Below are 26,335 nucleotides of genomic sequence, written 5' to 3'. Positions count from 1 at the left end.
CTACACAAAATTACATAATCTTGTAGCAAAGTTTATATTGGCCAGAATGGACAATGCGTAAATTATCGACTCAGAAAACATAAGAATAACATTCGTATAATGTGCAGTCTTATTTAACTGCTTATTGTAACGTGTGAATATGACGCCATTTTTCATGAAACAGACGCTCTTAGCCCAAGTAGGCAAGAAGCCACAAACCTTGTGATAGAGGCCTATCACATTATGCACAGTAATATACAGAGGTGAAATATTTATCTGGGCATTGACTGTAATTCTATGTTCATGTATGCTCATGTGATTCTATTACTACATAACCCTGTTACATTGAGTAGTAAATTTTGTCATCTGCTGGTTGTTATCCTGACATGTATATATATCACATTATTTCTTAGTGAGTGCTCCTCCTGTCTTCCATCTTGCCCTCGTTCCCCTTTTTTGGGCTCTTTACTATCATTATGAACAAAAACCAACTCGCCAAATTTTCTGTATTACTGTCATTATGTCTGTCTGGTATGTACCATTATGTCTGACAGTATTGAGTACACGTTGTTGCCAGTTGAGAATTATTTCTTAAATATGCACAGCCTCTGCTACAAGTTTCAAAGGAATTACATGTGACGAGCTGTCATCAGGCATTGTGGTGACCAGGCAGCACTCCTTATATTCCAAAGCCAGGAGTGTGGCTGAAACTTTCCTCTTCTACCTCGGGACATTGGAGCACTGCAAGCTTCACAGAGGTCCCAGTACATGGCATGGAAACAGCCCTGGTTGCTTACATAGTCGCTTTGAAACTTTTGGCAAAACCTGTGCATCTTACCGCAACTGTTATCAGTAGTTGTGAATGGGAGCCCTCATAGAGGGCATCTCATATCTAGCTATCATAGGGCACAGATAGCTTGCATGAGGAAGCCCTTTCTTGTGATGTTCTAGAGTTGTCGCAGACGTTTTTGATTCCAGCGACCTCACATTTTAACTGCACTTTCTTGAAGAATAATAAATATGTCTTGCAAAAGCAAGTTGTAGGTAAGATCCAGAAGTAAGCACTTGTTTTGGTAGCAGACGGGTGAAGGAAGTCTAGCGGACGATGTGTGATGAAACCATGTTGGCTCTTGTTTCAGCGGCATGCATCCACCGAGGTACGAGGGACGGCTTTACGCGAGGCCGAGCAGCGTTACTGAAGGTGGCAACTACAGCAGGCATGACCCGTCTGACTACTACCACCACCATCCCCTGCACACTCAGGGCTACGGGCGACCGAGTGCGGCATCTGTCTCGTCCGAGCGACCTGGCAGCCGTTCGAGGCAACACATTGAAAACTACACAGCCCTTTAGCTAGCAGTTGTCATTGTCATTCACATATGCTTTTCTCATAATTTTTGTCTTGGTTTGATGAAAATGACTGAAGTGATGTTACATGTTTTTGAGAAAAAAAAAAGGGCAAAATAATTTATTTCACTTGGATGGGAGACTTGGAGCATTAAGAAAACTCCCTGTCTGAGAATACAGCCTTGAATGAATAAGGGTGATGCTGAACATGGCAGAAACACAAACAGCTCAGCTCACCTGATATTCAGTCAGTGTTTGTGCTATCCTGATTACTTTCATTGCTTTCCTCTTCCTGTTGTTTCTTGCACATGAAACTTGGATAGTATTCTGTCATTATGAAACAACAAAGCTCAAATACAGGTGACTGACACATCACGTTTGCACATGTTGCATTATATGGTGTACTTTCGGAAGAGAAAGCAATGTATGTGAACAGTGAGACAACAGATAGAAGCACATTCTCACTTGGTTTGCAAATTTTCTATTTTGACCATGAGTGTGAGCGTGACATTTCATTTTGTGTAGCGTGGATGAGGATGACTTTTGTAGCAGTGCCCTTTCCTTGAGCATTGCTGCAGTTCCTAATGTAAATGGCCTAAGTGACTACCTGTGTCATTGGTTGTGTACTCTGTGGCTTGTGTGCATATCACCTTTATGCCATCTTCGTTTCCTGTAACAAGGATGTATTTCTTTTAGGGGTGTGCAAATATAAAATTTTTTAGGGAGTAGGGTATACAAACAGAAATTGAAGAAAGGAAAAACGGAAGTGAAGAGGAAAGAAAGAACAATATGACAGATCACAAAGACTGATGTAAAACAACGACAAGGAAATACGAAAGTACATAGCAGCAAACATAAAGAATTGTGTCTGCTCCCACACTGCCAGCAATGTATTCGATTTGTTTTGAATAATATTCGTATCGTATCAAGTTTTCAAAAAATTTCAAATACATGGTTTCTTAATTGAATACAAATAATAAAACATATATGTATGACTAGTATTTAAAATTTTCAAATATTCCCACACCCCTAGTTACTTTAAATGCCACTTCCACAGAGTCAGATCACCAAATAAACCGGCCCAAGTTTCTTTTGTCTTCCTTTTTGTTGGATACTGGAGGTATTCCTCTTTGCTCCGAGTGGCACCAAGAAGATGCATTTTAACGCAACTGATAAAACAATCTTGTCTTTACCTTGTGCCGACACTTATTCATGCTTATAAAACTTGGAGTTGACAAGCATGGACAGATACTATGGAGAGTGTTGGCAATATGTACAGACAAACTTCAACCAAGAAATTGGTCACATCAGTAAACAGCTGAAAACAGCTTTATGTTCCGAAACCAACTGTTTCATTACCGCACTGGGTAAAAGTTTACGAAGACATTTAGCATGTTTTGTAAGACAGGGAGCTATCACTGCAGAGGTGTTGCCTCTCGAAACATAGAGATGTATAACTGCACAGATCAATTGTGTGTGCGTTTTTAACTATGTTGCCAGTATGTTTTAAAACCAATCACTTATTGTCTTTCTCTCCAGAGAAACAGCTGCGTGGCAAAAGCACGAAGATATTCAGTGCAAGCCTCCAGTAAAACCTATCCATATTGTTCTAAGCTTGTATATTTTAAACGCTGGGAGGTCAGAAAAGTTCACTCCTTGCATGTGAAAACAGTTCGTGTTGCCCAGTTCTTACAGACTTCTATTTTTTGCGGCCTTTTGATTTTCACATCCCAAAAAGCTATAAGCAACTTTCATTGAAGGTATTGGAACAAAATATGTTTGTGTAAATTTAAGAAAGAAGATAGAACACTCCTGGCCTCCATTTTCTGTTTTTATCAGCAGTGTCAGGAGTGGGGATGGAAGGACTGGGCAAGTGGTTGCCTTTGCTTCTCTATCTAAACAGAGCATTGGTAAAGCAGTGACTGTCATCCCCCCCTCCTCTAACCACTTATGATGCCCCTTCCTTCAATCCTGCATTACATTTCACCCATCTCGTTTCATGATATTGCTATCTGTTCCGTCATGAAAGGTGGCAGCCGTCATTGGCAAGTCTCTTTGTACGGCAGAAAAAAGCATATTCACAGACCTGTAAACGAAAGAGATTAAAAAAGGGAAATTTGGTCTGGTTACGTTGAACTGAATAAGCAACGCGGGAATTGCAGGTGTTGCACTCTGCCCGCTCTTGTAGCTTACATTATGTTACAAGAGCAGACATGTCAGGACAAACATGACAAATTGCCATGTTTGATATTATGATGGGAGCCACAAAGCCTTGTAGATAAGGACGTGCAGTTTTCACAAGCAGCCCTTGGGGTCCCTTTCATGTGTGGAATGGTAGCAGTTTTATGAGGCAGTGGCATGGTTGTAAATAACAGACCAGGTTACACTTGTTGCGGGTTATTTTACATCTTGTTGGTAATCGTAACAGTGTTTGAAATGGAGGGCAAGTCCTGTGTCCCGAATTAATCATTTCAGTTGCAACAAGAGTTTATTTTATCGAAAAGTAAAAACATTTTAGTGTCTGCTCAATTGCTATTTTCATCAGGTAGACAGCATAGCACTTGAAAGTTAGGGTATTTCGCATGATTTTACAATGTTTTTTTTACCTTTATCATTGGTTTACGTGTTTCCTACCTTGTTCTGTTGTGCCATTTGCATGAAAGTGTTGGTGAATTTTTTTCCCCAGAAAGTATGTAACACTTTTTCGGAAATGTGAACCACATTTCTTACTGCGTTTTACAAGGGGTATACTTTGGTTGTGAACTTTTACCCTAACGTGCCATGCTTAGTTTTCTTAGCGTTGTTTGACCATTGGTTGTTAAGCATGTTCCTACCATTTTGTTCCCTTCTAAACTGATGTTTTGACCTTTTGCGGCTTTGTTTCTTATGTATTTGAACAAAATTGATTGAAGTGTGTATGGCAACTTGCCTGGTGCTCACGTTTGAGCTTTTGAGGAGTTGTGATTTTTATTGAACTCTGCTACATTGTGCATCTTTGTTTATTGTTGTGCACTGCTCAGTTTTGCTAAGACAGCAGAGCATCCGTGTCTACAGTGGTTACATTGATTTAATGTTTGAACATGTGTTTCAAGCCTTGTCACCTTTTTTTAGCAAACATTACTTTCACATTCGTCAAAAAACACCGAGGAGGAGTGCTTGTTTTGTGCTCATTGTTTTGCTCATGTGTTAGTGTTGGTTAAACTTTGGTGTTGAGCGCTATCGCTTTTTTTTTTTTTTTCCACTAAAGGCCCTGTGCAACATCCCACTTTGTGTTTGGAGACATGTGTGCGTAGTGTCACCCCTTCATCAAAGTAACCAGTTCAGGCCAAGGAATGGATAACCTTCTGAAGAAAGGAAAGAAAGAAAAAGCCTCCCCCAAAAAACAGAGAAGCTTTTCCAAAAAGAGCTTGACGCAAGTGGCATGTTTAAAAAATAAAAGTGCATTTAAATGTCCGGCTCACCTGAATTTAAAGGAAACTCCATGCTCTATAATTTACATGCCTTTAGAATGTGGTTGAATGTATTAAACAGAGAAACTTGCCATTACCAAATACAACACTGCCTTGTTCTAAGCAGCTATGGTAATAGCTTTTGAGGCACTCTTCTTGCTTTTAGTAGTTACAAACCGAAGTGATTGCTCCAATCCAGGCCAACTGTAAAATAACTTTTTTTTTATGAAACAACTTTAATGCAAACAAGCCCAAAAATCCGTGGTAAGCAAGTGAATTTTACAAGCAACTCTGCTAAAGCAGCAAGCCCAAGTTCACTTACAACAACCGGAGCTGGTCACCTTGCCGCCAATTCCAAGTCAGTCATTAAGCTTCATGTCGTTCAATATGCACCTGCCCCACTTCGTGTTCACTTATATTATTTATTGACTTGTAGTCACCCTGAATTAAAGAGTATGTGTATTTTGATTTAAATTGTTCTAGTCATGCTAAAAGTTCAAGAAAATCATTATTATGTCCTGATGCAAGTGCTCAAAATTCAAAATAAAGCCATTTCCTCCTCCTCCTCTCTCATTTGTGTTTCTTTAACCATATTAGCACAACCAAAACGTTAGTAAGTTGAACAATGTGAAACACTTGGGATACATTGGGCAAAACATTTCATCGTTTTGTGTCTTGGATGGGTCTGGCTCACAGGTGTATCTACCGAAAGGGGGGGGGGCTTTATACACAGCATTTAGTCGTTTGCCCCCCAGTATACAAGGTAAACTATGTGGGGCACAGTGTTTATATTAATTAGAAGTAGGAAGCAATGTTCTGAGTGACAAGCGGTAAATGTTTATTCTGTGTAAGTTCATTACAGCCTTTGTAGATGGGTACCTAATTGAAGTGTTCCAGTGTACATGTCATACTGTCGCTTTCCCAGTCTCCTAAAACAACTGCAAGAAATACGGACTTGAAATTCCATGAAAATAGGTAGAATTTTAAGCACAGTGCATTGTGTAACTCACTTTCCTGCTTTAAATGCAAGTGTTGCTGATAATTACTAAACCCTCGTTTTCCCTTGTGTTCTTATGGATCATACGGGATGCGTATAGGTTTCCAGTTGACCTCCCTGCCTTTCCTCTCCTTGCTCTCTCTCTCTCTCTCTCGCCTGCGAAAAGTGCTCCAAAGCATTACATGGGGGACAAGGTTTCAAATGGAACAGTCATATATGGGCAACTTTTTAAAGTATGCGATATAATTACAGGAAACTGAAACATTTATTCGAAAAAAAAAAAAAAAGACAGCTTTGCTGGAAATCGAGTTGTAATGCTCCAAGGTCACACACATCTGCTCTCTTTCTTTGTTTTTTAGTATTGAGAGTAATTTGTGTTGATTGTACTTCGTTCTGTAGAACCTCGACAATACTATTACCTTAACTAGCGATACATTTGTGCTGTAGACTTAAACACCAAGTAAAATGAGAGACAGAGAGATAGTGACAGCCTCTGCAGTTTGCCCGCCCACTCGAGAAATAGTTGGTACGCCGCTGGTCTGGCTTTATATTGAAAGCAAGGTGTAGCTGCATAGCTACTACACTGCTGACAGAGTCCCGTCTCCACTACTAAAAGAATATGAAACAAAAGAATATCTCACTATTGCCCTTAACCTTATGATAACAGTTCCCATCATCATTTGATGGATGTGTCACAGACTACCTATCACTACTGCACGCTAATATCTAGCTTAAAAAACCAACCTTGATTCTGGATGGTGTTCAACTGGTCACTTCTGAGGACTCTGGCAGTGTTTGTTTTATTCTGAGCTTGAGTAACATTCCATAGACGATAATGCAACCCAATTAATGCTATATCCAACCAAGCTATCCGTATTCTTGCAATACAGCTTAAAAGCTGCCTTGCACACGCTTACTGAACTGATCAGTGAAATTTACCTTGACTAATGGTTTCTCGTACTTTCAGATGAATATGCTAGCTGAGTAATTTTCAATGTAACATGCGGCATATGAGTGGTGTTCAAGGGGAGTTGCAACAAATTTCGGTCACCGAATTTCGCCGGGCTGACAACAAATGTGCAAGTTTTGACAGCACCAGTATATTATTTTGTCAGTGCTGACATCAGAACTTTTTTTCTTTCTTTTTTTTCATATATATTATGGGCATGGTTCTGTTGGTCTGCTGGTTCAGCTGGCAAATGTTGGTCAGATCACTATGTTCAAATCTGTGATGTTTCAGGGATGCTTAGAATAAATTTCCCGATAAATAAAATAAAATCGGGAAAGCACTTGCTAGAACAATATTCTGCTGATATGGCGAATTTCAGCACTAAATAATTTATGCGCATATGAACATATAGGATCCTTTCTTTGCCCTCATCATCTGTGATGATTAGAATAAAATCGAATTTCGCTTCAAAATAAACTTATAAAGCTCGGAGCCTGCAGCAATATTTATACATGCTGCTGCTAATTATTGCAGCTCACTTTCAGCTAGTATGCATTTGCCACTACAGCTACATCGCTTAAACAGAAGCTTAGCTTTAATGTCTTGGATAACAGCCAAACAGAACTTTTAGGCGCCTCTTTGCTGAAAAGGTTCGAATAAAGCCTCTCCCTGACGTTTTCCGCAAGAAAGCTCGGAAGAGCGTCGATCAAGGGGCTTTAGTTAAGAAGTGATCAACTGCGCAAACTTGAACGCAAACAACGTGCCGTGTTGGAACATTTCGGACGAGGTGTGCTGTAACACAGACCATATCACATGCTCTATATTCTTGAATAGTCCAGTCGGTTTAGTTTAATTGTTGTTGTTGTTGTTGCCTCAAAACATGGCTCGTACCCACGAGGGGGATTGGCCACACTAGATAAAATTGTAGCGTTCTGGTAGCGACGTAGACGTCGTCTGCTTCTTTTGCCTACCAGCCCTCTAATAACGCGCTTGCACTGCTGGCGCTCCGAATAGCAGTGCTAAATTTCCACGTACTTCGCGGTCGAGATAAATTATAAGGTTAAGAAAATATATACATATTAATGCATTTTAGTAACAAATACAGAGACCATCAATAAAGGTTCACCAGAGCACAAAATTATTTTTAGTCAAAGTGCAGTTAAGTTTTTCACTGCTAAGTGGCGCTGCCGCCGAAGTCGGTCGATTTTGCCGTCTGTTTGCCCTTCCCGCATCGAAAGACGTGCGAAAATACAGTATGCAGTCAAACTTGTGGATGAGGTTAATTCCAGCTCTAAGGGTGAGCATAAAATTCACTTCAGAAAGCGTGGCCAAACCTCAGCGGTTGTTACGGGCGACGCTAGCCGAGTTCTTGAGTGCATTGGCAAAGCATGCTCTGATGCACCTTCCTAAAGATAGCAGACCGAAATCGTTAGTGCTTTTGACCGGTGCCTTATGTGTTCACTCAAACTGTAAATGATTATTGCTTCATGGTCTTTACGTATGTCATACTGCGTATAGGCCACGCGTAACGTGTGTTTATTTACATTCGTAACAAATTGACCAGGTGGTCTCGGTGCGTGTCCATGAATATTCCGTCGTAGAGCGTCGCGTCGGGCTTGTTGACTTTCTGTAAAAAGTCAGCCACATTATCGACATTATACGTGAATCTGTTGCTGCATACTTGAACTTCTGCTCTCAGTTTGCCGCAGGCTGTGTCGGTTTTGACATGTTTTCGCACGGACACAGGCTTCTACCTTGCAAAGGTCAGCGTGTACGGGCATCGCGGTACCCGGTGTCCAGACGTCACACCACCGGAACTACTCTAGCAGTACAGGTAAAGACTTACTTGGAGTCACAACAGTCAAGTCCTGAGGCTGGACGTGTACACATATTACGTCTCCCGTTCCCACGATATGTCTTATCGCTCTCGCATGCGTTTGTAAACAGTCTCCCACTTCCAGAACGTACCCTCGCTGTAATATATATATAACCCATATTAGATTTGTAGATGCTTTATAGTTAATATTTGTTTGTTGCATGATGCGTCTTGCCGTTTGGATATGTGTGTGATAATGAACGTGATCGAATTGCAGAGGAACAAGATTTGGTTGTCATCGGTGGTGGTCCTGGTGGTTATGTGGCCGCAATTAAAGCTGCACAGTTAGGATTAAAGGTAACCAAATCTTACACATGCCTTTGGACATCTTTATATTCTCGGCACCGCGTCTTATGTGGCGTTGTGCCGTTTCATGCAGACTACGTGTATAGAAAAGGATGACACCTTGGGTGGAACCTGCCTCAATGTGGGCTGCATTCCCTCCAAAGCATTGCTGCACAACTCACACCTCTACCATATGGCACATTCGAGCGACTTCAAGAACCGAGGAATTGAAGGTGATCACCCATTGAAAACACTCATGCAGCATGTAAAAATATTCTCCAGCATTGTTTGTAAGTTAGGACAGCTGTGGGCCAACATCTTTGGTAGTTGTAAAGTCTCGGGGAGCTGTAACAATTCTTAGGTATACTGTTGCTATCAACTAAGCTTTATGCTGCAGTATACATCTGCCTTAGTAACCGCAACACACTGCTTATGATGATAACTAGAGTTCGAAAACCCATTTGTTGTAACCATGTAGCATTGTATCACGATGAAGCTAAAAGTGGTATCATTGTGAATGGACTGCACTGTGTATTTTACTAAGTAATGTACATTTTACTAAGTGCACTGTACTGGAGTGTACCCACAGGCATTTGGTTGTGTATATATTAAGTCCTGTAGTCGATTTTAGCAGTGTTGTGTTTGTCTCGATCACTTGCTCATCTCATTCTATGCGCTGTTTTTGGTTTTAGTAATGCTAGTTAAGCTATTGAAATGAAAGCAGTGTGATTGTACTGCCAGTTCGAAGTGCTTATGCTAAGTTAGCAAGCAGAACAGTCATACTGAATTATTCACCACTGCATTAGTGTGATGACAATAATGCAAAGTAATGAGATAACAATGTTAAGAAACACATTTTCTACATGGTCCCAACGTTGACTGACTGGAAAAGCTGTTTGCACTTTTCTTTTTCTCATGGCACACCAAATAGTTGACAATGTCCGTCTAAACCTTGAAAAACTTATGGAACAAAAGAGTTCAGCTGTAAAAGCCCTCACTGGTGGAATAGCACATCTTTTCAAGCAGAATAAGGTAAGTACAACTCTGAAAGCATGCTGTTGTAATTAGCCTAAGCATAGGAAACAGACTGTCAGCAGCACCCAGTGTCTTGTTCCTGATTTCATTGGTGCAGGTCACACACATCCAGGCTCACGGCAAGATTACTGGCAAAAATGAAGTCACCGCACTTAAGCGTGATGGCTCGTCTCAAGTTGTAAAGACCAAAAATATCCTGATTGCTACAGGATCAGAAGTGACACCTTTTGCAGGGATTACAGTAAGTATTCTCACATTTTTCTTTGTGGAACCGTTGTAGTACTTTTCCCAACCATAATATCTTAGCTGAAGGCAACACTGTACTGTTGCAATGTGTTAGGCTGCTCACCACCACCTGTAGCTGGCAGACTTCTCCTATTTAACAACGGAAAGTGACTGCTTGTTCGTTCAAAGGAGTACTGACACATTTTCAACTTATTCAACAAATAACGTCCAAGCACTCTAGACTCTATAAAGAATACTGGCAAGAGTAAGAGTGGCCTAAATAATTTAATACAATACTAATTGTTTTTATGAACAAGTTTTGAGTTTTGGAATTCAGGTTGTGGGGGCGTCATGACATCATTATATACTGGCTTGCTGTTTCTGCAATCACTGCGGTTACCATACTCAAGTGCAGCCACAAGAAAGGCATGAAGCACTATTGTTTTTTTTTTTTTTTTGTGCGCAATGTCATCCTACGTAGCTTTGTTGCTACACAACGGCGACAAATATCGCTGCATGTCATGATGTCCCAATTTTGCCAATAACACTCTGTCCGGCATTTTGAGTTAAACTTTAGTGTCAAGTTTAGATATTTCGTGTGTCATATCATTTATGCTTGATAAATGTTATTCATAGGTATATGTGCAAAAACTATGAGAAAGAGCATCTACAACTTTAAAAATGTGTCAGTGCTCCTCTTAAAGTGGGGTGAGTAGTGAATGATTGTGTTCCATGTGCGCAGGCAAAGTTAGCCTTCCAGGGTTATGTCGGCATTGCTCTGCTTATATATGCCCCATGTAGGGTGTATGTGGTCAATTATGAAATTAGGTCTGTGTGCTCCAGGAACTTCAACAGGACGCACAATACCTCCCTCCTTATAAACCTCGATACCTCCAAGCAGATTAAAGGTACAGCATAGTTTGGGCACATTCAGAATAAATGGGATCCTTGCATCCACAAGGCAAGATTGTCACAAAAAAAATTTGTATTAGACATGTTCTACATGCTTTGTCATTTCTACAGTTTGTCATTGAAATTTTAAAAGAGCATTTCTTGACATAGTGAAGGCTTTTTTCCAACAACTGTTCATGATGTTAAGGGCAATTGTCCTGCCTATGTATTTTGTACAATATATTGTGTGCTCTAAATTGTTCATTTGTGCTGCATAGTGTACTGTATGATGTCGTTAATGTATTTAAGGCAGTTCCTGCATTTGTTGTAGATTCCAGAATTTCTTGTAGATGTCCGTGTGCCTATTTTTCTTAGTGCCTTTGACTGGCACATCTGAGGCAATCCATTCCTTTCTGTGCACAATGTTTTTTTCTTGTCTGTGCGCTATACTAATGTCTTGCACTCCTGTAACAGCCTTACCTGGGCTGATGGTATTAGTGAATGAAATGAACATAGGCAACGCTAAGCATTTTAAGTTGCGGTAAATGCATGTGCTTTGCACATGAACCTAATTTTCTTGCAGGTGGATGAAGACACCATTGTGAGCTCGACGGGTGCCCTGAGTCTCAAGAAAGTGCCAGAGAAGCTGATTGTAATCGGCGCTGGTGTAATTGGACTTGAACTGGTGTGTGGTTGCAACGTGGTTATTTCACATGCTTACTTTGGAAACTAAAAATGTGAGCAGTTGTAAAGTAACTTGAAATTGCCAACTCTTGAAGCACATTTTCTTTCAGTTTGTGTAGCTGTTATTCAGTTTGACAACCTGTCATGCCGGAATTAAATGTGAATTGGAAAAAGCAAGACAGACCACATTTTATGCTTAAAAGATTCACATTGCAATGTTTCGTTGTAGCACAAACATTCACTAAATGCACCTTAGACACAATACTCAATGAATGACACCTGTGTCATACAAGCTGACAAATGTAGAAAGGACCCCGCCGTGGTGGCATAGCGTTGCACTGCTAAGCTTGAGGGCGTGGGATCAAATCCGGCTGCGACAGCCGCATTTCAATGGGGGCAAAATGCCAGAACACCTGTGTACTGTGCATTCGGTGCACATTAAAAGACCGCAGGTGATCAAAATTGATATGGAGTGTCTCGCAACGACATAAGTCCCTTACTACGTTGTAATCATATTGTGGTTTTCGAGCTTAAAGCCCCCAAATTTTTAATTAATGTAGAAAAGGAAATGCCTCTTATAGCTTGGTTTCACGAGTTCACACATAATTCTGGAGAGATGGTACATTAGTTCGGCATCATTTTGCTAGGAATGCACCTCTGTATGCAAATTGAATTACATATAATTTATTTCTCTTATAATCACTCTTTAAATTACACATGTATTTGTGCCGCTGTTATTTGCTACTTAAGCACCAGTGTCGCTTTGTTTCCATGTTTGACTAAACTAAATAGTGATGTCATGCTGCCATATACTACAGAATAACGCTGACTACAGAATAACGATGATATACAAATGCTTCCTCCGTTATAATGAAAACTATTCTCTCTCGTTAGCGAAATTGAAAGAATATCCGTGTATAAGGAATACTAGGTTCAAAGAACCATGGGCTGTGCCCACCACCAGAGTATACGGTTATACACAATCATTGCGTTACACGGTGCCTGTACTAATAAATAAACTATTCAGGGAGGATTTTGATCCTCTGTGCGCTTCTACTACAGCCATTAAGTGTTTTTGTCGGGACAAACTTTCCTAGAATAGCAGTGTTTTCTTACTGTATTATTTGAATGAAGCTTTTTTTTTGTTTTCTATTTGTCTGTGCAATGTAAAACCATGTTCTTGTATGCATATTGCCTGTGATCAGTGTCTAAAGTATTTATCTATGAACGATGTTCGTTCTCTGCGACAGCTGTACTGCCATGTAACAGGGAGTCGGGACCTCTGTCAAGTCGCTGTTGCGACTTTTAGTCCCGTCCCCTCCTTTTTCACGAAGGAAAATAAAATGGAATGGAATATACATAGCGCACAACCCTTTCAAATACAGAGCAGAGAGAAGTATTTTCTTATGTCTAGCATTCACATATACCTATGTCAAACAGCATGCCTCGTAGCGCTTAGCTTGTGTTATCTCATAGGGCAGTAGCAAGTTTTTTTTCTCTCCATTATTAGATATTGAGTGCATGTGAGTATATGGCCACAATAACGTAATAATTCTAAGCCAATTCTTTTCCTGGTCCGAGCGGCTCTCCACCCACATCACCATCAAGGATTGACCAGTCATGAGTGGTGTACAATAAGAAAAAAAAACCGAAAGCGGTTGCCTACATTATACCAGACTAGGTTTACATTAGATCTGGCAGACCCAACATAAATTGAAGCGGAATAGTGTCATTTTTCTGAAACTTTAGGGTCACTTTTTGTCTTATGAGCATAACTGTGCAAAACAGGGTTCCGTCTGGTCTCGGCTTGGGGCTCAAGTAACAGCTGTGGAGTTCCTGGGCCACATCGGGGGCATGGGCATCGACATGGAGATCTCCAAGGGCTTCCAGCGCATCCTTACAAAGCAGGGTTTAAAGTTCAAGCTGGCTACAAAAGTGATGGGCGCCACTCGCTCAGGTGGCACTATCAAAGTCAGCGTGGAAGACGTCAAAGACCCCTCCAAGAAGGAAGATGTAAGTCATTACCGTGTCCTCCTCTGTGAGCTTAATTGGCATTGCCTTAAGCAAAGGAATTCTTTAATGCAACACCAAATGGAAATGCTGGCTCAAAGTCGTTTTGTAGACTACATTTCTCTAATAGGAAGCTGTTATTTTACTAATGAACACCACAAAAATGAAACGTTTGTGATAAAGATGTTTTTCAATCCACGAAGCAGCTGATGTGGTATCGCAGGCAGCAGCTACTACTTACCAAAGTTAGTTGAAGGATCGTCCAGCAGTTAAAAAAAAAAAAAAAGGTACTTTATATTGAAGATGAGCTTTGACCAACATATCATGGTTGAAGGAACAAGATGTGAAAGCTTTACTTTATGGCAAAACTGACTGAGATGTCCCATACAGTTTATTAAAGGGCAGTTGGGGACAGGCATGCAAATTTGTATGACCCCCCCCCCCCCTTTTTTTTCCCCCCAGATGGAATGTGATGTCCTTCTGGTGTGTGTTGGTCGACGACCTTACACTGATAACCTTGGCCTAGAGGAGATGGGCATACAGAAGGACCAACGTGGCCGTATCACTGTCAATTCTCGTTTCCAGACAAAGCATCCCCAAGTGAGTAGTATCTTGTTGCATTTTGTTCTTGCTGAACATGGTAATAGTGGCATGCTTGGCACTTTTCTGCATAGGTGACTTGTGAGTGAGTGATCGAAGCATCCAAGAATGTAAATTTTTGTTGTCAGCTGCTGAAAGCAGCATGAAGACCTACAAAACCTAAGGTGGAAATATTTCGAAGCATTACATACATCAGTGATGCAAGTGGAGTGGCATACAGACTTGCTGACGGTTCCTCTTTAGTAATTTTTGTTAACAAGGACACTTTTCCAAACAAATAGTGGCATTGCCTTTGTTGAGAAAATGACTCTTTCAATATGATCAAAAAATCTTTGAACATATATAATAGTTTTGGTCATTTCTCTGTGAAAACTGTGAGCAACATTCCTTACTTTACGGCTAGGACCTTAGACATAGTTACTGCTTTTTCATAAAGTTCTTACTAAATTGCTTTTGTCAACACCCACTTAAAGCAGCTTCTGCATCCTGGCAAAAATCTGCAGTGTTCTTCATCAAAGTAAAGTTCAGGCGCCTCTGCATTCTTGAGGTGTTCCTACTATTCAAACTTTTAATGGGGGGTATACAGTGGAACCTCGTTGATTCGATTCTGCGTAATACATTTTTCGGGATGATACATTTCTTCTCCTTTTCCCGATAATATGATTCGGTTGGATGATAGGATTGTCGAGGGATACGCTATATTTTCCGGTTCCCGTGAAAATCGGATCAACGAGATTCCACTGTAGACTTTTTTTTTTTTTTCATGGGCATTGCCATATTCGCAGCCTGTGAGCTGTTGGCATGCTGGCTTGGGCAAACGCTCCATGTTGTATGCCAGGTATACGCTTGGCTGTAGTTGCTGGTGGTTTTTTCTTGCTCGTACAATCTATTTAGTATGATGTGTCGTCTTCTACGTTGGAAACGTTTCTGTGAGACGTACTGAAGTGATTGAACTTGGCATTGTCCGCCGAGTCTTTTCTGCTGGTGAGGCGGATGGAGCACCCAGCACAATGTGTGCACACGTGTTTGAGCCTACATTCGACCTCAAAGATTAGTTGTCTATTTATTAAAAATTGTTTCACGAATGTGCCCTTACTGCATCATTCTCTGTGTAATTCAATGCTGTGGTTTAGCAGCAATGAGTAGTTAAGACTTAACATACACGACCATCGTAACAGTGTGGGTACCCTCCCGCTACGGAATAAGTTCTGCTGTTTATTTGACAAGCATTCAAATTGTCATCTGTAGATGCATTGTGCAACTACCTCGTTTATTGGATGTGTTTTCCACCAACGAATAAAAGAGTTTTGGTTAGCAATAACAGCATGCCGTACAGTGTGAACCACCCCGACAGGCTGTGGACTGCACGAGCTTCCAAAAAGTGGTAACTGCTGGGTTATAGATTGTTTATTTCATAGCGCATGGGTCGAGCATGAGGCATCGCCATACGTGGTCTTATTGTGGCGTTAGCCCATGATATTGCTTTTGCAAGATGGCAACCAAATTGGCCAATTGACTATTCTAGGCAAGCTTCAAACTTCACAGGGCTGAAAGGGAGGAAAACCGATTTTTTAAAATTATTTTTATTTATTTACTTTTTTTTTCATTTGTTTGGATCGACCTCTACTGTGTACTAACCCGGGAAATTACATCCTCACAGAGCCATTGCATTTTTTCTATTCGATTCCCTTTGGATATTACTGCTTTAGAGAGAAAAGAGGCAATGCCGAAGCACAAGGCCTATATGTATCATGCTGGTTAGCCAACCGCATTGATTGCTGAGTTGAGCCACGCCATCGGCCTCATACAGGAGGCTAACATACACATAGCATAGTAGACTTTAAATGCGCGAGAATGATGCCAGTGGCTCACATATATATTCTATGACAATTGGTGCTTACATGTTCTAGGGTTGCATTGGGTTGTACACGGGCACTTTTATGTTTTAGTTCTCACGCCAAGTGATCACATAGAAGATTTTCCCATTCACTCTGGCAATTTGCAGGCACCGCTGCTCTTCATTGAGTGGAAACTGATGCAGCCAAAATAGTTCATACGATGTACACACTGCGGCTAATGATGCTTGTTGCATATTTGTGCAGCTAAAAGAAATTTCCATACTGTAGTTACTGCTGCACCCAAGGGCTACGCAGTGGTTTCCCCGCGACATTGTATGACTAGTCATCACTGCAATTTCCTGGAGAACAAGCTATAACATCTCCAAATAATTTCGCAGCAACGCGCCACCTCGCACAAGCCAGAGAGGAGGAAAGGCTTGCGGCGCGCCCTTTTCTCCTTGCCCGATGAAAGATCTACAAACTGTGCTGGTCCCTCTCTCAGAGCCCCTGATATATGGCTAAATGTCAGCGTCTCTCCTTTTTTATGAGCTTGCTGTGGGGGAAACTAGATGCCCAGTAATCGCTGAAAGATCTGTAAGCCAAATGTTTCATTTCAAAAATATTAAGTTTGTGTGTGCCTGTGTTGGCATTGAGGGTAGACGTTTGTGTTTCTTTCTATTATTTATTTTATATTGCAGTCTGATATCTTTTGTTTACCTTGTAACACTGCTCACTCAAAAGCGTCAGGTCCTTTTGGTGAGCAAGAAATGTAGTTGAAGAATGCTGAAGGGAATAACATCATCATCTGTTCTACTGTTTAGGTGTGTTTTACTGCTTATTCACTTATTGTAATTTTGTACAAATGCTTCTTTCTTTCATAAAGCATTTATGCAATTGGTGATTGTGTCCCTGGTCCAATGCTGGCGCACAAAGCAGAGGATGAAGGTTAGTGTCTGTATGTACTCAGTTACACCAAGTGTACAGTTTACTTGTAGGAGTGTACTAACTTTTAGATTTAACATACTTGCTGTATGTGTATTGTGCTGCAATGTTCTAGATACACATTTTTGTTGCAGCCATTGATGAGTACATTAAACTGCCAGGCAAAGCTATGGAAACTTGGGTTGCATCCAGATTTTATTATCAAAAGCAATTTTTGGTCATTTCAGCTAGTCATTGTAGTTTCTAAACATTCAAAATTAGCAGCACTTCTTGACTATCAAGTTGTTGCCAATGTATACGAGGCTTTGAATAAATGAAGTTTGTTTTAAATGATTGTACAAGGTTCTGCCTCTCTTCAAGTTCTTTTGTAGTGGAGCCCATTGCCTTAATAATGAATAATAGAAGTAATCAACAACTAATTTCCCTTGCACGTACAGGCATTGTCTGCGTTGAGGGTATCATGGGAGGTCCAGTGCACATTGACTACAATTGTGTGCCGTCAGTTATCTACACGCATCCAGAAGTTGGTTTCATTGGAAAGACTGAGGAAGATCTGAAGTCCCAAGTGAGCAGCCTAGTTTTTTTTTTTACTCATGATGTTCCGTGAATTATGTTTTTGCAGTGACTTGCATGCCAGGAAATTTGTGTTCAGGTTGCATGCATGAAACAGCATTAAATCCTTGACCTTTCTTGGCTCATTAGCTGGCTTGATACTTAACCTTTATGAGCCTGTTAGGCATCAGTGGCTGGGTGACTGCAGCCAAGCAAGAAGTCACGAGGTCAGTTACCACAAGGTTATCTTTTTAGTTCCTAACCATAGCAGCTGCATTCCAATAATGGTGAAACATGAAAATGCCGGTGTGCTAAGATTTCAGTAGAGCTAGGCCCACCTGGCCAAATGAGCTTTGAGCCTCCCTCGGTGTCCCTCACAGCTGTGTTGTAGTTATGATGTAGCCAAGTTGTTGCTATTGGACAAACCAGTCACTTGGTCATAAGTCTTTGTCAAGCTAACTGAGGTTAGGCATTGCTTGTTATACGATGACAGCCTAACCATGGCCATACATACATGAACTTTAAAGTGCAACATACCTACCTGATATGTTGCTGTCTCGCAATGTTTTGGCTTGTTGCGACACAGTTCAGATGCATGAATCATTAAAAATAATTGATTCCACGTGAGGATGGTAAGCACATAATAAGTGAGGTCATTGGTATAATTGGTTCATGTGGCTGAATTCCTTTTACAGCTGTAGTGGCTCCGTTGCTACATCAGTCTCATGTCAGTGGATGTGTCCTTGATTTGTACAGGGTGTTGACTACAAGGTGGGAAAGTTCCCTCTGGCTGCAAACAGCCGTGCCAAAACCAACAATGAAACAGACGGTTTTGTGAAAATCCTGGCCGACAAGCAGACGGACAGGATACTGGGTTGCCACATGATTGGATGGGTGAGTTGTTGGGCCACCATTTGGTTGTGCACGAAATCGATAAACGATGTGTAAAGTTGGAAAAGTCAAACAACTCATTATTGAACATGTTGAAACAACAGCGTGAACAGTGGAAACTTCAAAAGTCAACTCAGGGCAATATATATTAAACGTTCACTGAACGTAAAAGCAAAGAACTTTAATCAATTCGAACAAAAAGTTGTGACCTGCAAACACGCAACGGAACGCAGGGTGAAACACAGTGCCCGAGGCGGTGTTTGCCTCGGCACGCGAATCGTTATTCACTGTCAGAAATGTCGCCTTCGCTCTCCCATTGGAAAGCAGCGTCTGCTGAGAGCACGGCTGCACAAGAACGAACGCCACATGCGTGGTGCAAACAAAATGAAAAGTTAGACACAAGAACTGTCATTCCATGGTTTTGACACCAACTGTTCCGCCTTGTTTGCATTTATAGTTTTGCTATAGTGATGCTTTTAACACGGCGGCGTTAAGGGCCCCACTTTGCAGAAAATCTGATGTTGGCATCGGCGGATTTGTCCGTGAGCGAAAATTTTCGTATATATTTAGGTATATGTATATGCCACGCCTTGCTATATGTTTCTTCAGATTTTGTGCGTTGCCCGATGATGTAGCAAGATGAGAACGCAAAATTGCACGTAGCTGACCGGCATATGCAGGAATCACAACTACTAGATGCAATAGGATGAGTATAGTCGTCATAGGTTCGCTGTGTGACAAATTTTTGTTTATAATGACCATACCAATTGGTTACATTGGTTACATTGGTACAAAATTTTATGACTATACTCGTCAACTGGAGGTAAAGGGTTAAAGCTTCCTTTGTGCTTTATTAATAGAGGACTCAATAGCAAAACAATCCTTTGTCGCAATAATGCTTCTCTCTATTTAAGCATCGGAGCAGCGCGGTGGTCAGCAGAATTTAATGAACTGCACAAATGCTTTCTCTTTTTGGCTTGTTCTCAAGTTGTGCTGCCATGCAAACAATTAATAGTACCCCTTGTGGGCTTTACAGTGTGCTGGGGAGATCATCAACGAAGCTGCCTTGGCAATGGAGTATGGAGCATCTGCTGAGGATGTTGCTAGGGTTTGCCACGCACATCCCGTGAGTAGCATATGTACCGAGTTCTCTCATACCGCCATGGGGGACTTAGTGCCTACCTTTCTACAACTTATGAACACATTCATTCCTTTGGAACACTTTCATAATGCTTTAATTCATGCTGTGTTCCTGTAATCTACTGGTTATTGAGCTGAAGGGTGTGAATGCAAGTGTGGGAAATGTCACCTTTAAACTGCTGCATCTTATAGGTTTATGAGGCGTTAGAAAATTTTTACTTGTGATTAAGAATTTTCAAGCCTTAGGTACGGTAACCTGGTGCACATACTGTTTTATTCACATAATGTCCAACCTGGTTTGCAGTTGTAGTATAGTCTGCTTAAATGAACCTGAAAGGGGGCTGAAGCCTTGTTCTTATTTAAAAAATTATTTGTGCAGACTACACAGTTTTACTGAAATATGAATGTTCGAAATGTGCCACATGACCAGTTGTAGAATTAAGGGCTTGTCGTTTTGTACAAGGCATTTTATTTATTTTTCAAAAGGAATGTGTTCACTTGAAATGTCGCAAAATATTTGAAAGAGCTTACTGCTCTGAACGAGGTTACATCGTCTGCATAAACATAAATAGGATGATGATCGTTTGATGAAGGCTGTCACACAATTCTCAGCATGCCATGCATGTATCTTACCTTTTCTACTGTGGTACTAGTACATGGGCACTGCACACCTGCCATGGCATTGGCATTGCACTGCTAAGCATGAGGTCATTAGGTCAAGTCCTGGCCACAGTGGTCGCGTTTTGATGGGGGCAAAATGCAAAAACCCTTTTGTACTGTGCATTGGGTGCACGTTAAAGAATCTCTGGTGGTCAAAATTAATCCATAGTCTCCCACTACAGCGTGCCTCATAATCAGACCATGGTTTTGGCATGTAAAACCCCAGAATTTAATTTTTTCTAGTGGGCACTGCTACCAAGGAAGCATACTTGCACATGGGAATGCTTGTACAGTCAAACCTTGATTATAACAAACCTCTATTTAACGAAATTCGCGATGTAACAAAATATTTTTATTTCCCCGTCTTAGTTCTATTGAATTAACGAAACCTTTATATAACGAAATTCTCGATATAACGAAGTTTTTTGGTTCAAGTAGAACTTCGTTATATCGAGGTTTGACTGTATTTGCATGCAGTGCCACAGTGGCTCAATTTGATGCTTCGTACTTGCTCCAATATATCTTCCTAATTTAGTTGATTTGCACCTGCTGAACATTTTTTGTCTTTATTTTTGTGACCTGTGTGAGTGGGTACTTTGTTGGACTTTATAATCATAGCAAGCAAACGTATCTATGAATACTATAGTTGACTCTTGATAGCTTTTGTCAGGTAGCTTGAACAAGGAGGCCTAACAACTATAGTAGCAGTTACAGTATTCAGAGTAAACATGCATCTGCACTTGTTGAGCTTAGAGCATTGCTTTTATGAACTACAAAGGCTGCCATAAAGCCAAGCAGTGTGTTTTGTCATTTGTATGTAGTCCCTTTATGTGGAAACATGAGTTCTGCCATGGGATTTGCTGTTATTCATAACTAGACCATACCATATTTATCTAGGCAGTGGTATTTTGCACATTGCTGCCTTTGCTGAGTTTGCATCACAGTGTCTTGTCACATTCTACCAGTGTTAATAAATGATGCTACACAAGCATTGCAGATGTCAATTTACGATGGTACTGATGAAGGGCAAATTAGATTACCTTTGCAATTTAGTCCTTGCTGAGTTCATTGTTGTGGACCTGGCATGCAAGGAGGTACTTTTGGTGTTCATTTAAGTTTAGAAATCAGAGCTGGGGGACGATGCTAATTATGTGAATGCTGTTGTCATTTTAAAAAAATTTAATCGAGCCAAAATTATATTGTAATACATAGTTCTGATTATCAGAATGCATAATCAATTTGTCCAAGTTTCGTTAATCTGGAATCTAGTACACTTCAATAACTTAGTTTGCTGTGCAGTCACAAATCTGACGTAAATAATGCTAACTTATGACCCGTTGAGTGCCTCCTGTCGATGCACTTCATACAAAAGCCTTTTGGCATTACGGTAGTCTCATTACAGCATGTCACATAAAGTCTCGCACTGATATTTCACAAGCATGAAGTTCGACACAGGAAGTAAACAGCTACAGGATATCATCTCTTGTTCGATGTGTAATATTCAGCCAACTTAGATGACAGTGAACCATGCATCACCTTCATTCTAGTTGACAAAACTTATGCTTTGCCATCCTGTTTCTGCAAGCTACAGCTTTCATGAACCTTTCTCCACCTTGCGGGATTCTGCAGAACTGATTTGCCATGTTCAATGTCCCTGTGCTTTGAGTTGTCTATTAATTCGTCCTCACTCTCCGATCTGCTAGCCTCTTGGTTAGCTCAGATAGTAGAATGACTGCCCCGGTAAGGCGTTGGTCCCGGGTTCAATCCCCGTACCTGGATGAATTTTTCTTCAACTGTGGAGCTTTCTTTCTGAGAAACCCGTATGGCTTTCCTTTGTAGCTTCGTGCTACACTCGGGCAGATGACAATTTTTCACCTTTTGATGAAGCTTCCTCCACCCAGCGCCTGCTCTATTTCAATGCCAGCGCAATCGCTCGCTCCCTAATGGAGCCGTTGGTGCGCCTTAGTTCAGTGAGTTGCTGCAATGTGACGTTACCCAGATGGTACGACTGCTTGTGTCACGTGTGCGGCTGAGCGCGCGCCGCTGCTGTTCAGGAGGAGATGCGGTAGATGCTCCGTCCCTCAGCTATTTCACGCGTCTGTCAGGATTAGTTTCTCTGACTTCTATCGTGAGGCGCCACCCAGATGGTACTCTCCCCCATGACTGTAAAGCAGGCGTGAAGGCTAGCCGACGGGGGAGAGTAGGAAAGGACGATAGGAGAGGGCGGTGAATGGTTGGATCGGCCGCATCTGGCTGGCATTGAAAAAATAGAGGAGGCGCTGCTCCACCTTGCGGGATTCTGCAGAACTGATTTGCCAAACTCATGATCAATTAACTGATCTGCTGTGGTGCATCCTTTTTTCTTCCAGACTGTTTCTGAAGCATTTCGGGAAGCAAACCTGGCTGCTTACTGTGGCAAGCCCATCAACTTTTGATGTGACCATGAAGCACATGAAGGCAGCATCGCATACATTACTGGGTTACCAGTACTGTCTGCTGCAACAAGGGAGGAGCACCATGTGCAACAAACTATAGAGGAGCTCGCGTGCATTGTATAGAGTCATGTTCTTAATGAAAGCATTGCAAAGTGTTTGAAAGTGTAATAAACCACTTGTAACATCTGCTTTCATGATTCACTACTCAACTTGCAAAGAAACAGGAGAGCTAAAAGCTTTCTTCCTAGCTTTTAGTTGCAGTACTCTGCCTTTATATTGTAAAATAGGTTAACAGTGTTAGCACATAGTGAAATATTGACAATAATTTGCAACCTATACTGTCTTTTTCTTGCTGTTTTAAAGTTTTTAAATGAACTGTTACCTCTAACTAAATCGCTACATTACAGCAAAAAATTGTTTCTGCATTTTTAGAGGCATATACCACTCGAGGCCAACTCCAATTTCGCTATTCAAATATATGCAAAACACAGAAATGCTTTTATAAGGCAACCGCTGCACCGATTTGAATTTGTTGCACTTGAGAGAAAAAGTTCAGTTCTAGTGACTCTAGGAAGCAGAATTTCGATTTAGGGCCTGGAACTTTTTACGAAAATTCATAAAAAGTTGCAAGTTCCAACAAAATTTATACACAAAATTTACAAATCTAACTATGCATCAAAAACGGATATCGCAGTCCTATAAACTGCCTATGTTAGAGCACCTAAAGAGGACAAATTTTATTATAAATTTACTGCTTACTTGAAATTGTTGCAATGTTTACGAGGGTCTTGCAAAAGTACTACTCACATATTAGTGGTATATTTTACAGTGGTGTATAACACATCATTTTTGTTTGCTTTGAATGTGTTATTAGGTGCAGTTTACACAATTGTAATATTTTTTATTGCTGAGTTAGTGTTGTAAACTTTATACATGGCAATTTTGCAATTTCCAGGAATTTGTTTTAAAAAATTGGTGGCCTGAATCAAGTGTCCACTTCCACAGTCACTAGATTTTAATTTTTTATTTAAATGCACCAATGCTCGTCGCAATCAGTGCAATGGTTGCTGAGAAAACCTATTTCTCCGTTTCCATGTATTTAGTTAGGAGTCCACGAGCTAGAGGCAAATGATTGCAGTCAATGAGGAGGAGCTTCCAAGTGCAATTAAAGTAACAGCTTCCAAAGCTCTCAACTTTCCTCTGACATGTAAACTTTCATATGCAAATTTTACTGAGTAAATGACATGTCAGTTAGTGTTGCCAAATAATGGGAATTACCTTGTCGTGGCCATACACATATAGAGCTGTTATCTGTCCTTGTGAAGTAGCTTTCATAGTTCAACAGCATGCAAGCTTGGTCATCTCTGATTTACAGCAATCTACGAATGTTCAACCACATTGGCTGGAAAAACTATTCTCCAAGCACACTGAAGCAAAATGTTGGTGAACGAATTTTAAGGTGACATTATTGTCTGCATGTTGCCTTCGTATTGTTGTCCGACTTTCTCTCTAGGCCATTGCTCTAATTAAAAAGTCATTTCATAATTTGGCATTAAAAAGTTGTACGAACTAATACACAGTCCTCCGCTACACCATTAAAAGCTCATAGCCCCACAATGCATCTTTTACATGCAATTAGTCTTGCCGGATACAATACATCAAAAGTGCAGCCTACTTGCAGCACAAATCATAGTGTTAATTGGAGTAGCCAATTAATGAAACCTAACTTTCGAATTACCGAGTAAGCATGCTAGTATTCCACAGCTGCAGTGATACTCATTGTCAAGGTCGTCGCCATTTGTCCAAACTGTCGAACAATGTGTGCTGTGCACCATGGCTGTGACGATCCCTCGGCATGAATTTTGCACAGTGCATTGGCGAACACCCACTTGCGTTTCCGACAGCAGATCGCACAGTAGCAGGGCATATGCAGTAGTGGTTTCGTATTCGTTCGCATTCGCTGAGGCAACGTATGGCGCGCCGCCGAAAGCGCCATCTCGTTCCTATAGAGCAAACTGCTCCGCGAAAAGGGTCAATATGTGGACATGCCACGAAGCCTGCAGGTTTCGAACGCTTTCGCTAATGAGGTCAGGCCGGCGCTGCAGACCCATCCATTTACATGATTCACTTTTCCCATCTTTGGCGACCGGCCATCAATCAGAACAAAGGCTCGAATGCCGAGTTTCCGAAACTACGGCGTCCGCTGAATAGCGTGGGGGCGGATGACATGAAAATGTGTTTAGTTTCGGCTACGTTGCGCTAAAACCAAATCGTTATTGGGAGTAGCGTAAGCGCTGCGTCCCTCGTTGTAGTCGCAACCAGATGAAAGTGCCGCCAGGTGTAATTCCAACACTTCGCGAATGCCAGTGGACCGAAAAGGAAGCAGCTTCGGGCAGCATGCATCTGATGGTGTGCTCGTGGAATTTTCATCGGGACATCCTGCAAGGGGTAATTATTTTTCTTTGCCTTCTCCGGAACCGAAGTTCTGTACGACTGTAGACTTTATTTAGTGTTGCGCAGATCTAGTTGCCTGTATGCGCAACTTCTCCCAGTTCCCAGTTAATTCCTTGACACGGGACCTGCTGGCATTTTGTTCCAATGTGATGTAAGTAGTTCTAGAGGTTATTTCGTGCCGTGCTCGCCGCAGTGTAGGTATATTTTAACGCGCGTGTTGAAGTTCAATTATATAAGTGCACTATTGTCTAGCTGTCACAGTAGTTGCTGCAGGCATATATCGCGCAGCTGAGTTATCATGAAAGGGCAGTGACGAAATAAAATTTGCCGCGCTCACGCGACAATTTGTGTGCTATCAGCTAGAGTCATTGTACTACGCCCCAGTCGGTCGCGGCACTACTTATGCAAGTAAACACGATACTCAGACAGCATGGCGGCCGGCGCTTTTTGCGCCATCGGTGATCGCTGAGGGGGCCGAATGCAGTTACGATGCATCAAAAAGATTCTCGCTTTCATGCGACACAAAAATGCATCATGGATGGATGGATGAGGCTGAACCCTTTAAATCGGGCGGTAGCATACGCCACCTAGCCATGACTATTAACATATTTTGTACTTTGTGGTGGGTGAAATTTCACCCCTGCCTTGATTTTAGCCACCAATCCTTTTGGTTATTTCTACCCGCTTAGAGTATTTTGCCTTCACTGTCCCTAAACCCCAATGCTTTGAAAAAATCAGCCCCGTTGCTTTGCACCGTAGGGTTAAGCCCTTTACAGAAAAGTATGAGGTGTTCAGCCGTTTCCTCTTCTCCACACGCACCGCACAACGTGTCTATACCTTGGTACTTGACTTGACATCAATGTCACCAGCGCCCACTGGTGGCGAAAAAAAGTGCCGGCCGCCATGTTGTCCGAGTATCGCGTTCCAATCGCTGAGCACTGTACACAACACTCCGCGTTTCTTTCTGCAGTACACAATCTGCAGCAACCGCACTTAGCAGAATTCTGCAGGCGTGACACTGCAGAAAACTCTTTGAAATACAAGACCAGACATACATGTCTGCGGGTAATTTTGTACGGATTTTCATTTTCGCACA

General features: G+C 41.4%; 2 protein-coding genes across 2 annotated transcripts in view; both read left to right on the top strand.

The window, feature by feature from the left end:
• LOC119460684 (ADAM 17-like protease) overlaps positions 1–5,341 on the top strand; it is a 31,814-nt gene extending 26,473 nt beyond the window's left edge. The window contains exon 21 of the mRNA XM_037721730.2: positions 1,119–5,341. Within this exon, the coding sequence (XP_037577658.1) occupies positions 1,119–1,332 (214 nt within the window). The 3' untranslated portion in view covers positions 1,333–5,341. The remainder of the gene's footprint in view (positions 1–1,118) is intronic.
• Positions 5,342–7,878: 2,537 nt separating this feature from the next.
• LOC119460694 (dihydrolipoyl dehydrogenase, mitochondrial) lies at positions 7,879–22,974 on the top strand. Its single transcript, XM_049655144.1, has 14 exons — positions 7,879–8,018; positions 8,468–8,555; positions 8,815–8,894; positions 8,977–9,115; positions 9,814–9,914; positions 10,015–10,158; positions 11,617–11,718; positions 13,506–13,730; positions 14,190–14,317; positions 17,049–17,110; positions 17,545–17,672; positions 18,416–18,553; positions 19,587–19,676; positions 22,720–22,974. The coding sequence occupies exons 1-14, from the start codon at positions 7,977–7,979 to the stop codon at positions 22,783–22,785; spliced, it is 1,533 nt and encodes a 510-aa protein (XP_049511101.1). The 5' UTR covers positions 7,879–7,976; the 3' UTR covers positions 22,786–22,974.
• Positions 22,975–26,335: the final 3,361 nt, after the last annotated feature.

This window comes from Dermacentor silvarum, chromosome 8, assembly GCF_013339745.2.
Source record: "Dermacentor silvarum isolate Dsil-2018 chromosome 8, BIME_Dsil_1.4, whole genome shotgun sequence".
Classification (NCBI taxonomy): Eukaryota; Metazoa; Arthropoda; class Arachnida; order Ixodida; family Ixodidae; genus Dermacentor; species Dermacentor silvarum.
Note: the sequence above shows the minus strand (reverse complement) of the source record. Positions and strands in the feature narration are given on the sequence as shown.

Bases quoted from the DNA above. Each gene is read 5' to 3' on its own strand.
- LOC119460694 (XM_049655144.1), top strand. From the start codon at position 7,977: ATGCAGTCAAACTTGTGGATGAGGTTAATTCCAGCTCTAAGG. The intron at 9,915-10,014 runs GTAAGTACAACT...TCATTGGTGCAG, and splicing joins ATCTTTTCAAGCAGAATAAG to GTCACACACATCCAGGCTCA. The intron at 17,111-17,544 runs GTTAGTGTCTGT...TTGCACGTACAG, and splicing joins GCACAAAGCAGAGGATGAAG to GCATTGTCTGCGTTGAGGGT.